This window comes from Denticeps clupeoides, chromosome 4 (assembly GCF_900700375.1).
Source record: "Denticeps clupeoides chromosome 4, fDenClu1.1, whole genome shotgun sequence".
NCBI lineage: Eukaryota > Metazoa > Chordata > Actinopteri > Clupeiformes > Denticipitidae > Denticeps > Denticeps clupeoides.
Genome location: NC_041710.1, coordinates 33,960,448 through 33,973,251, shown reverse-complemented (window position 1 = coordinate 33,973,251; position 12,804 = coordinate 33,960,448). Strand labels below are relative to the sequence as shown.

The following is a 12,804-nucleotide window of genomic DNA, read 5'->3' as shown; positions in this document are numbered from 1 at the left end:
ATGATCCTTACTGACTGAAAGGGTAACAGGTCCCCAGAAGGATTCTGCCTACCATTCATTCCCCTACCTGACATTCCTCTTATATTCCATGCTGATTTTTTGGGGCACAAATTCTTAATAGTAAAGGCATATCTCAGTATCCAAATTTATTGTATGTGTGTGAAGCACACATACAATAGGGAAGGAAGCACAGAGAGATTAAAAGTGAAAGACGCGGGGGGCAGAAGAGGAAGGAGGGACATTAAGGGGGAGAGAGGGAAGAACAGGCTAATAACACTCGCTAATACGCTGCCATTACCGGAAAAAGTCCCACACATACACACAAACCAGCATACAGGCATGGACAAAGAGAAAAGGACTGACAAGTTGTTCTCCAGGAAGAGAAGTTTTACATTTGGAGCATATGGAGGGTGAGTGCTCCTATCAGTCTGAGAAATTTACATGTAGCTGTCATTTCTTTGTCTTCTGCTCTCGCTGTTTTACAGGGTGGATAAATTTATTTGTGAGAATGAGACACGGTAAGAAATACTGCACAAAGGTGTCATTTTCAGTCTTGGCTGGCATACTTTCCAGCACAAAGTGAAATTTTCCAGCACAAAGTGATTTTTTTCTGGGTTCACCTGTTGCTGCAGTCAAGAGTCCCTGGAGCATAGCATTCTGGACATCATGGACTCACCTACCAGTGAGCCTAAACCAGTTGTTCCGGCTCCCTCCTCTCAGAAGGTATTAATTCATATTAAGAAATATTATTTTATGAATGTCCTGCATTGTCCTTTATTAATTTCAACTTGCACTTCTGTCTCATTGAAGGTTTCAGAGCTGTTTGAGGTGATTGCAAAGCTCCAGGTACTTAATTTATTTGAGTGTTTATCTGTTTCTTTAGAATGTGGAATTTGGGACAGCTTTCAGTGGTGTGAAGTATTGTGTGTGGTTTTCCTTGTATATTAAGGGCAGTAGACTGGATGAGCAACGCTGTGAGTTTCCTCCAAAGCTTAAAGTGAGTTTGCAGGATGTCTAGAGTATAGGTAAAATAGATTCATTTGTTCATATTGTTGCAAGAAGGTCTATGTTTTATCAGTGTACATCACTTGTACATCATATCTTGTATTCCAGCTGAAGCTTGGGGAAATGCTCCCCCTCATTTTGCCCCCAAGATCTGGTGGCTACTGGACCGATCCACCCTTGCAGAGGTGTGCTGCCACCTCTCCCACATTGTCCCAGCAAGCCTTAAGTCTGGAAAGCTATGATATCATGGAGCGGGACAGCGAGGCCAAGATTTACCAACAGTACTTCAGGCACAGAGTCAGTCTGCCCTGCTCTGTTGAAATCAGTTCATCTGTCCTTTTCAACTGAATGACCAGTCACCATTTGTTATTTACAGGAACCATGCTTTATTGATGATATTTATTTGGTAATACATGATGCTGCATGAATCTATGTATTTATTTATCTATATCATAATGTACAAACATACAGTGAAACAAAAATGAAACATCATGTAATTACCATAAATCCCAACACAAATCCAAAGCTAACCAAATACATGCTATTTACAGACTCTACTAAAGGCCATAAAATAAAGTGTGGCTATTTTTATTTTCTCTTTTTCAGTATCATCACTCATTCACTGCTCTGGACTCTGCTTTGGGCCCTCTCATCCTCTCTGTATGTATCGAGGAGGAAGAGAAAAGACTAAGAGTTATTTTAAGGTTCTACTTTTCCAAACAATGTTTGTAATTTTCAGTGGAATCATATATAAAAAAAATAATTTTGCTGATATTATGTACAATTGCAGTGTACATTAAATTAAAATTAAATGTCATTTCAGAATGAAGGAATGTTCTCTGCATGGTACCTTTTCCTTGTTGCTGTTCCAGCAGCTTCCTACAGCCGTGGAGTTAGCTAAGGTATCTCTAAACCACTACTAAGTCAAAAAATGGGTCATACACTTCCCTGGCACTATATAAGTATAGCAAGACAAGTTGAACAAACTACCCTTTAATTGACCTTCAGAATTCACTTCATGGATAATTTGAATATTTCTGTACTGCACAACAGACATAAAACAAATGCGTTACATGCCCTGTGTGTAATACCCTGTTTTGACCTGTTGGTTGTTCAGTGAAGCTATGTGTTGTTTTGAATCTCTTTGATAGATGCTTTGTGAAAATGTGACCATATCCAGATTTGAAACAGTGTGTTACCTGAAGGTACAGGCCTCACAACACTTCTTTTGTCTGAATTCTTGTTGCTAATAGAACATAAGACTAGTGATATGCTGCTCTCTCTGTCTGTCTCTTATTCCAGGCCCCTGAACTGATTACAGCATTTGATGAGCACAGGGTGTCTCAGAATTTCAAGTTTGGTGTTTTATATCAAAAAGAAGGCCAGGTAATGATTATCACTGATCACAACCCTCTTCCAGCACAAAATGTGAATGATGCCTTTTCCACATATTCGGCCATGGTCTTTCTAATGGAAAATTACAGCGAGGCTGTGTGTTAACATAACCGAGTACACTGATTTAGGAAAAATAATGCATCATTCTGTGGTCTCACCCTCTCACTCTTTTTTTTCCTCTTTTAGATAACAGAGGCAGATATTTTAAGTAACAACGAAGAGAGTGAGGAGTTTCTGGAATTCCTCTCCGTTCTGGGCCAGACAGTGAAGCTGCAAGGTTTTACTGGGTAGGTTTGCAGCATTTGGGACACCAGTGAGGACCACTGGGACCTAACTACACCATGGCAGGAAATGCATTCACTGGGATTCTGCTGTACAGAATGAACTGCATCTCTCAGTTTCAGAGGAGGTCTGGATGTGTGTCATGGACAAACAGGATGTGAGGCGGTATTTACAAGTTTTCATGGAAGGGAAATTATGTTTCATGTGGCCACAAAACTGCCCTTCACCGATGGAGATGCTCAGCAGGTGCAAACATGTAAAAACACATTACATATCCCCTTTCACTGTAAAAACATGGAGAAAGATTTATTCTACCAAAGTTCTAGCGCCCCTGCTGGCTGACTGATGTACTGTTTTTTTACTGTTCATCCCAATATGTTTCATTGGCCTGGAAATTTTTTAAACATTATTTGTAAGAAGACACTTTGCTGGAGCTGTACATTGCTACCTGAGACATTGATTCCACATCTGGTACATTTTTTGGAATGGTGCCCATGTTTTTTACACTCAGTGATTAGGAATTGCAGATTTAGCTTGATTTCACATTTAGTCTTTATTGTTTGTTTGTTTGTTTGTTTTTTAGCTGCAGAGGAAGCGGCACATTGGGAATGACATTGTTGCTTTAGTATACCAGGAAGGACACACCCCATTCATCTCTGATGTCATCACCTCACACTTTCTGCACTGCTTTATCGCAGTCAGAAGGACTAAAGCTGGAAACCTGGATGATGGGGGAGCATTCCAGGTGAGATACAAGTGGAAAGACTGAGAAAAAGCTGAATCCAGTGTTGTTGTTGATGCTACTGAAACTGGATTAGAGCTAGAAATTTTATTATTTTAATTTTATCTGTATAGTATTTACATTTACAGCATTTGGCAGATGTGCATATCCTGAGTGACTCACATAAGTGCTTTAAGATGTCATTTTAATCACTCATTTCGTTCATCAGGACTTCATTTTTTTTCAATCTACGTAAGAGTAATGCTTATCACAGTGGGTTTCCTGAAAAGGAACCACATGTTAAGATTCTCTGCTACCTTTTTTGAGGTTTCAGTCACAGCCAGAGCTGATGTCCCTCCCTTTGGTCCACCTCTCCCTGTTCCTCCTATTTTCACTGAGGTAGGTCATTTGGGTGCCCTCTGCAGAGCAATGATTCTAGGGCTGCAACTAATGATTATTTTAATAATCGATTAATCTGTCAATAAAAAACAAAAAACATGAAAAGAATTCATTTCCAAAGCATTCATTATTCAAAAACAGAACTAAAATCTTTAGAAAGTGCACAAACATGTTGCTCCTTGAGCTGTTATAATAATAATAAAATAAAATTAAAATGGACTAACACAAAAAACATACACATGTATGCTTTACATCTGCCAAATATATTTTTTAAATAAAGTTCCACCTGAGCTGCCAGAACGATAAATAATTTCTAAACAAAATAAAGAACAATACAAATCAGAAAATTTAACAGGATTTGTTTGAATGTCAGAAATAGTTCTCTACACTCCACTGTAGATGCACAAACTCACATACTCTCACACAAACACACACACAGACACACACTCTCTCTCTCTCACTTGAAGCTTATTCATTAAATTATTACCATCAATGTGGTAAGTGCAACGTTCATTTATACACCACATTTAAACACAGCTTAAGATGACCAAAGCACAGAATATACACTGCAAAAAATTCTTTTCTAACTTAGTAGTTTTGTCCTGTTTTCAGTCCAAATATCTAAAAAATCTTAAATCGAGATACATTTACTAGACACATGAAATAGCATAAGAAATTATGTCTTGTTTTCTGAGAAAACACCTCAGAATTAAGTGATTTTTTGCTTAAAACAAGCAAAATTATCTGCCAATGGGGTAAGAAAACTAATCTTAATGAGATATAATCTCATTTCACAGCGGAACAAAAGTAGGATTCTGTAGTGACTTACCCTGCTGCTGAACTCCCTTCCTCCTCATCAAACATGTTTGCGTTTCAGGTGCTGGATCATTGCCGTGGTGCTCCAATGCCATGCCATGTCGCTTTTGCATATTTTGCACATTTTTTCTGTTTATTTAGTGTGAAATGCTAGCACACCTTGGATGACTTGGGTCGTGCATATTTCTCTTCCTCTGCCATGTATCTTTCCTCTACCTCCACTCGTTTTTTTTTTTATTTTTGCTCCGCGCTGTCTATGAGGCGCCAAACTCTGCTAGCATCTGTGTGCGAGAGAGACCGAGTGTGTTTACTCCACTCCGCGCTCAACTAAAGTTTTTTTTTTTTAATAATCAAATATCTTCGTGTCGCGTGACAACGAATCGATTAGGAAATTCATTGCCAACTCTTTTATTATTCGATTTTTATTGATTTAATCGAATCGTTGTTGCAGCCCTAAATGATTCCCAACATACATTTAACTCACAAAACATCAAGGTCAAATAAATGTAAAAAAAAAGCTTATATATTGGTTAAAGAAGTCATTCAATGTTGTCAAAATGCACAGTAATATGTATTACTATAAGAAGTACATAATAGGAAGATGTCTCAATGTTGTGGCATCATTCTGAAAAGGTATATGTATAGCATTTACAAGAGTAATGTTTTCAAACTGTTCTCTCTTTCTCTTTCTGTAGGGTTCAATTCTAAGAGAATTCCTTTTGACTAAACTCATTAATGCTGAGATTTCCTGCTATAAGGCTGAACGGTTTAGCAGACTGGAGGTAATAACACAAACAGAAGATTTAGCTATTTGAGTACATGAGTGGCAGTAATGTTAGAATAATACGAGTAGCACATTAACAGTGAGTGAAGAAAATAAATCACCGTAGAATTTAAGGCAGTTATAAGTGATTCTAAGCTTTGTACGGATTAGGTCTTTAACAATTAAGTAATCACTGCATGTTTTCTCTCCAAGCTGCGCACTCGTTTATCGCTGTTGGAAGGATTGTATTCAGAGCTCTCCACCCACTCTCAGTGCATGCTGGGAGAACATCCAACATCTTCTCTCTCGCTCAGTGAGAGCGGAAAGGGTGTACCAGAGGGAGGTGGTGGCTTCATCGAAAACTTCAAGGTGCATAAATTAATTTAGATTTTTTTTTAAGTGGATGCATTAGTAATCTATTTAAGCTCAGTCTGCCAAATGTCAAGCACATTTATTCATGATGGCTGCTCTTTGCTGTAATATGAATTCAAGCAGCACAGATAATTATACATTATCTGAAAATGGTTAATTTAATGTGGCATACACTGATAGCGTTTGATGGGTATGACATCGTTAAAATAAGAGCATTACTGAAAAAGTTAATTTTTTTCTTTTCAATGGCGAGGGATGAGGGGAGGGGTGAGGATAAGGTTGAATCAAACATCATGGTATACCAGAGGCAGAGGTGGGTGGGTGTTAACACACTCCTATAACATGCACAGAAGACACAGCAATGGTGATTGCAAAAGTGGAAATACAGACATCAATTTTCACTTGTTGAAAATAAAGGTAAGAGTGTATGTGTGAAATGTAACGTCCATATCCACATCAATAACAAGCAGTTACCTGAAGTGCACTCCCATCACAGGACGTTTATGGTATACTTTTGCAATGTCAATTATCAGTTTTGAAGATTTGGCAATGCATTGTTTATTGGGTGTAAAACCTACTCCAACTTAATACTAATGTCACGTTGGAACATTACACGAGACTAACATGAAACTCCGGTCCGAACTCCGGATCCGGAGTAACCACTGCCGGTCCGGATCATGACAACTAATTATTCTGTAATTATTTGCTTACTATAATAATACTATAATAATAATAATAATTATTATTATTTATTTGCAGAGTGTGATTAATTATTACTTTCCTGAAGGTATTATTTCAAATCAACATTTTACAGTCTTTTGACACAGCTATTTAAACTCAAGTCGATGCACAATGAAGTCAATCGTTTTAAGCATAAAAACAAAGTTTATTTATTAAACTATATTTAATTATATAACTGTAGGTAAAGGACAGAGAAAAAAAGACTCTTTAACCAAACAGGAAATCTGTATTATATAATACACATTATTTTACAATCACAAAGTATGATTTGTAATTTACTTGGAGAAACTGTACAAAGACCATGTAAAGAATACCCATAAATGAGCTCAGGTTGTGGAGGAAAATGGGTTTTGCACTGGGCTCGACTCAGGCCACAGAAGAATTCATCCATAGTTTCTGGTGATGAGACACAGCTCCATCTGTTGTCAGGCCTACACAGGGAAACAGGAACTGGTGGCTGTGCAAAAATATTAAGTATTGTCCATTTAATTATTAAAGATTGCATTAACAGTGTGGCAATACTTTGAATAATCAACATATTAGTGTAATTTATTCTCAAAATATATTCTCCCTCAAAGTTCAGCTCTCTGTGTGCAGAGGTACACACAGCAGTTGTGCACTTCATTTGGGCCCTAAAAAAGAATTCAGTCTTTCTGATATCTGTTTGTACATGCTGCAAGAATGATGACAATATTGGTTTGAAATCATCTATAAGTAAAACAGATACACACATGGAGATGGCTGAGGCCTTAAAACTTTTGTAGGACTTTCTGTTTCCTTCACCAGTAATGGCAGCTCTTCAGGAAAGCCATGGTTAAAATAATCTCACAATTTAATGACATGAACAGTGTTTTCCATCAACTGACAATGTCTGTTCAGCAGGTGAATCAGGAAGGACTTTGGACAGTGCCACAGATGAAACTACAAAAGATGAAACCATTTAAAATCAGGTAGCGCTTTGTCTTTTCAGCCATCTACAGAATACACTGTACTCTGTAGATGGACCATGGTGCAACAAAACCAAACAATGAATGTTCTTACATCTCCCACTTTTCATAGCTTGACGAATAAAAATTACTTACCAAAAACATGCCAAAACTAATTTAGTATTTGAATTCCTGCTTATTAGCCTAAGCGGGAGAAGCAATGTACAAGCATACTGTCACGTCTACGGACTTACGGGGGAAGGAAGCGCAGAGGTCTGACATACTGGGAAGGGGGTTTTATTATCCAATAACCAAAGAAATACAAATAAACAATGGCGCGGTGGCCGAAAACGATTTAACTTAAATACAGACAAACTAAAACTAACCCGTAGGCGTGTGGCGATTGCCAGAACTCAAATTACAAACAGTGTTACTAACTGAAGTTCACGAAAATGCCAGCGACCCCGAGCGGGCGGAAACTTCCGGCATTTATGGGGCGTCAGGATTGGATTCCGGTGTGGAGCCCAGCTGCAGGCAATCCTGACAGAGCCCCCCCTCCAAGGGCTACGTCCTCGGAGCCCCAACAGTACCATCAGTGGAGGCGGCGGGGCGGATGGCGGCAACCACAGGGCTCCTGCCCTGCTGTATCCTCCCCTTGGAGGACCCAGTCCCTCGGGCTGGCTCCCCGGCGTGGTCAGGCGTGGCGGCCCCGGTCCCTCGGGCTGGCTCCCCGGCGTGGTCAGGCGTGGCGGCCCCGGTCCCTCGGGCTGGCTCCCCGGCGTGGTCAGGCGTGGCGGCCCCGGTCCCTCGGGCTGGCTCCCCGGCGTGGTCAGGCGTGGCGGCCCCGGTCCCTCGGGCTGGCTCCCCGGCGTGGTCAGGCGTGGCAGCCCCGGTCCCTCGGGCTGGCTCCCCGGCGTGGTCCCGCTTGGCGGCCCCGGACCCTCGGCCTGGCTCCCCGGCGTGGTCCCGCTTGGCGGCCCCGGACCCTCGGCCTGGCTCCCCGGCGTGGTCCCGCTTGGCGGCCCCGGACCCTCGGCCTGGCTCCCCGGCGTGGTCCCGCATGGCGGCCCCGGACCCTCGGCCTGGCTCCCCGGCATGGTCCCGCATGGCGGCCCCGGACTCCCGTATCTGCACACAATAATCAGGGCCGATCCATCTGGGTACGTGTGGGCCCTGTCTCCACATGTCCCCTCTGACACGTCTTGTGTCACCCCCTGCACCGCGCAGGGAGATTGTCCCAGAGCCTCCGGCGACTGTTCCAGGCACCCCAGGCTGGTGCCTTCTGGGACTATGCAGCCCCTCTCGCTGCACGGCCCTGGTGCCAAGGGGGGGCATTGCCAGACCATCCGGCTAGCCCCTTCTGCGTCCGTTGGGACAAGCAGGCCCTCTTCCTGCCTGTCCCAGCTGGGTCCTCATGCCTACCCGGGGGCTCTATGGCGCTCCACCCCTCTGGAGGCAGACGCAGGCCCATGCCTGGCCCGCCCTCCTCACTGGCTACCGGAGGACCCAGCTCCATCGCTTCCCCACCTCCCCTCCCCTCAGGAGGAGTCCCCAACCCGAACTGCACCCCCCCAAAAAATTCTTTGGGGGAGCACCCCCCCCGGCTGGACTTAGGGGTACCTTGGGGCTTGTCCACCTCGCCTTGGACCAGCACATTCGGGTCAGGAACCTCCTCCCTGGGGTTCGGCTCCGCGGCTGGGTCGCCATCTGGTGGACACAAAGAGGGGAAGTGGGGGCGACATACGGACACATATGCCACACAGACACACACAGACAGAGACAGACAGAACAGAGGGTCGTCTGGCTCCCTCTCTGGGCTCTCCGGGACCTCCTCAGGGGGCACAGCCAGGATCTCGGGAGGAGCGACCTTCTCGTCGCCCACCAGTGCTGGGTCTTCTTGCCCCGGATCCTGACTGGCACTGGATGTGGTGGAGGGGCAGAGTTCGATCCCTGGCTCAGGCCGATCAAACTCCGCCCTCAGTCTCTGTTGGAAGTCCCGAAAACTCCTGTCTGTCTCTCCCTGCTGCCAGAGGGTTGTGCTCCAGCCCCATGCTGATCCAGTCAGACACGTGAGGATGGTAGTGATCTCGTCTGTGTCTGCTGCCCCACTGAAGGGTCCCGGGACAATTGGGCTGTCCCACATGGGGCTGGGCACGTCGCTGGAGATGGTGGTAGGTGTGTGGTGTGGATTGGGGTGGACGTCTTCTCCAGCAGGTGTGGACGCTGGTGCTGCGCTGCCATTTCGCTGGGGAACGTCCGGGCAGAGGGAAGGCGGGTCGGCGACTGGAGCAGGAATGGAGGATTCCCTGCGAGGCAGTCCCGGCAGCGCAGTTGCTGGCTGGCGACCTCCCGTCGCCCTCTTCCACCAGCTTTCCTCACACTGCTGGGAGGGACGTGGGTCTCCACGGACCTCGTGATGATCCTGGATGGGCGAGATGGGCGGAGCCATCCCGGCACCGACTGGCCAAACGGCGTCATCCTGGTCGTCGTCCGTGTCCACCTCGTACCCCCGGAAGTCACATGGGTCATCACGGACGCCGCGATGATCTCGGACGCGCACGCTGGGCGGAGCCATCCCGGCACCGACCGCCCAGCGAAAATCCACGTCATCATCGCTTTCGTCATCCGTGTCCTCCCACCGGTGACTCCAAGCGTCGTCCACCCTGCGGACATCCTGGACCCATGGCGCGATAAGCTCCCATGGGCAGTACTCTGGCCATTCGGGCTGGAGGCTGCCCACCTCCTCGCTGGAGGAACGCCGCCGTTGTTGTTGCCGCTTCTCACCCCCCTGGAAGTGACGTGGGTCCCCACGGACCTTGCGACGATCGCAGACTGGCGCGATGGGCGGAGCCCAACTCTCGTCTCCCGTGCTCTCGTCGTCGTCCGTGTCGTCCACGGGGAGCCTTGCCAGCAGAGCGCAGAGTTCTTGGCTCGACATGGCGAAGATCGTGGGGGTCGCATCTTCTGCGCTCGCTGCCCACGTCACTTCCTCGCTGCTGCCGACGCCAACGTCCTCGCTCCGCCCACTCACTCGCCGACGTTGTCGCTTCCGGGTTTCGCGGAGTTTCCCGGGGGTGACGTCATCACGCGGCGCCGCGTACCACGGCTTCTCGGGGAGAAAACGCTCCACCAGAACGGGCGGCGCGTCTCTCCCCTGGCGTCCGCGTTAGCCGCGCCGGGCTGCGTCCTTCGCGGCGTTTCTTCTCCTCTGCTTTCTACCTCTGCGCTTTTGGGTGGGTCGCTGGCATTCTGTCACGTCTACGGACTTACGGGGGAAGGAAGCGCAGAGGTCTGACATACTGGGAAGGGGGTTTTATTATCCAATAACCAAAGAAATAAAAATAAACAATGGCGCGGTGGCCGAAAACGATTTAACTTAAATACAGACAAACTAAAACTAACCCGTAGGCGTGTGGCGATTGCCAGAACTCAAATTACAAACAGTGTTACTAACTGAAGTTCACGAAAATGCCAGCGACCCCGAGCGGGCGGAAACTTCCGGCATTTATGGGGCGTCAGGATTGGATTCCGGTGTGGAGCCCAGCTGCAGGCAATCCTGACACATACAGTGTTAGTATCCACCAAAATCTTTAATATAAAATGTATAGAAAATTGCATAATTGTCCTTCTTAATTTTAGAAACTGTTCATAATGGAAGAGATCTTTAAATCAAGTTTCAGCTTTGGAGAGCAATGAATTTTTCCTGATATTGTACCTAATGCTACCAGCACAGCACCTGTATACACACAGACACAAAGAAATACATAGGGAAGTCATAACAAACTATTGAAAATATATTATAATAATTAATTATAGTAACCAAATAATTATTTTTGAATTATTAGTATTAAGTTGGAGTAGGTTTTTACATCCAATACAACTGAAGTTGAAGTTGAGCTTTATTTTCACTTCAGCTATATACATGTTAGACAGTACATAGTGAAACAAAATAACGTTTCTCGGGAACCTGGTGCTACATGTAACATTTGAACAACTAGACAAAGTACATACTGACATAAAGTGCACATGTGTGACACCGAAAAACTGGGCTACATAAGATGCAAACCAGGGAACAGACAGTGCAAGAATAACATTTAACAAAAGCATGTAGACAACAATGAGACAGACAACACTAAACAGGTGAAATGAATAATAAATAAATGTGCGAATAATAAGTAAAATAGTGCAAATATTGCTGTGCAAAATGGAACAGTGCATTAGTAGATGATATTATAGATAGATAATAAAAAAGGAATGATGCATGAATAGATTATATAACACATAATCAAGCAATATAACAGAGGTAGTGTGTGTGTGTGTGTGTGTGTGTGTGTGTGTGTGTTTGTGTGTGAGGGTTTGTGAGGGTGTCATTTAGAGTGTTCAGGAGTCTGATGGCTTGAGGGATGAAGCTGTTGCAGGGTCTAGCAGTGAGGGCCTGAATGCTTCAGTACATATTTCCGGATGGTAGGAGGGTGAAGAGTGCATGTGAGGGGTGTGTAGAGTTCTTCAAAATGCTGGTGGCTTTCCGGATGCAATGTGTGTGGTAAGTGTCCGTTATGGAAGGTAGAGAGACTCTGTTGATCTTCTCAGCTGTCCTCACTATCTGCTGTAGGGTCTTGCTGTCCAATATGGTGCAGTTCCCAAACCAGACAGTGATGCAACTGGTCAGAATGCTCTCAATGGTTCCTCTATAGAAGGTGGTGAGAATGGAGGGAGATAGGCTTTCCTCAGCCTCCACAGGAAGTAGAGACACTGCTGTTAGATGGTGTTTTTCCTGTAAATGAACACCTAGGAACTTTGTGTTCTTGACTATCTCCACACAGGAACCATCGATGTTCAGTGGAGAGTAGTCCCTCCATTGTCTTCTGAAGTCAACAATCATCTCCTTTGTTTTGTCCACGTTCAGAAATTTTTTACACCAGTCCGTCAGTCGTGGCACCTCCTCTCTGTACGCTGACTCATCGTTCTTGCTGATGAGACCCACCACAGTTGTGTCATCAGCAAACCTGAGGGTCAGCAGGTTGAACAGCATTGGACTGAGCACACAGCCCAGTGCTCAGTGTGGTGGTGCTGGAGATGTTGTTCCCCATCCAGACAGACTGAGGTCTCTCAGTAAGGAAGTCCAAGACCCACTTGCAGAGGGAGTGTGATGTCCCGGGGCAGAGTATGGGTGTGTTCTGTTTGTCTCTCTTTCTGTCTCTCTCTCTCTGTAGCCCATGATTGGACTCCTCCCCCTTCCTGCCATGATTGGTGGGCTGTAATAAGGAAGAGGACTCAAAATGGCGTCTGCTTTGGGACAAGAAGAGAGGGTGTTGTTGGTGAAGAGAGGGTGTTGGTGTGAAGCAAGAAGGAAGTGCTGTGAAGTGAAGGATTGTGACCAGAAG

The 12,804-nt window shown here is 45.1% G+C and overlaps 1 protein-coding gene across 3 annotated transcripts in view; it reads left to right on the top strand.

The window, feature by feature from the left end:
• The first annotated feature begins 52 nt into the window (after positions 1-52).
• Positions 53-12,804, top strand: part of rap1gapl (RAP1 GTPase activating protein-like) — a 29,546-nt gene continuing 16,794 nt past the window's right edge. For 2 of the 3 annotated variants that reach the window (XM_028977590.1, XM_028977589.1), the window contains exons 1-16: positions 53-410; positions 486-518; positions 633-723; positions 811-846; positions 950-997; positions 1,114-1,302; positions 1,612-1,709; positions 1,829-1,907; positions 2,157-2,210; positions 2,308-2,391; positions 2,587-2,687; positions 2,799-2,928; positions 3,266-3,427; positions 3,731-3,802; positions 5,314-5,400; positions 5,595-5,750. In XM_028977590.1, the coding sequence (XP_028833423.1) occupies positions 154-410; positions 486-518; positions 633-723; positions 811-846; positions 950-997; positions 1,114-1,302; positions 1,612-1,709; positions 1,829-1,907; positions 2,157-2,210; positions 2,308-2,391; positions 2,587-2,687; positions 2,799-2,928; positions 3,266-3,427; positions 3,731-3,802; positions 5,314-5,400; positions 5,595-5,750 (1,677 nt within the window). In that variant the 5' untranslated portion in view covers positions 53-153. Of the gene's footprint in view, positions 411-485; positions 519-632; positions 724-810; positions 847-949; positions 998-1,113; positions 1,303-1,611; positions 1,710-1,828; positions 1,908-2,156; positions 2,211-2,307; positions 2,392-2,586; positions 2,688-2,798; positions 2,929-3,265; positions 3,428-3,730; positions 3,803-5,313; positions 5,401-5,594; positions 5,751-7,373; positions 7,445-12,804 lie in introns of all 3 variants that reach the window. The other variant, XR_003749565.1, reaches the window with a different exon arrangement.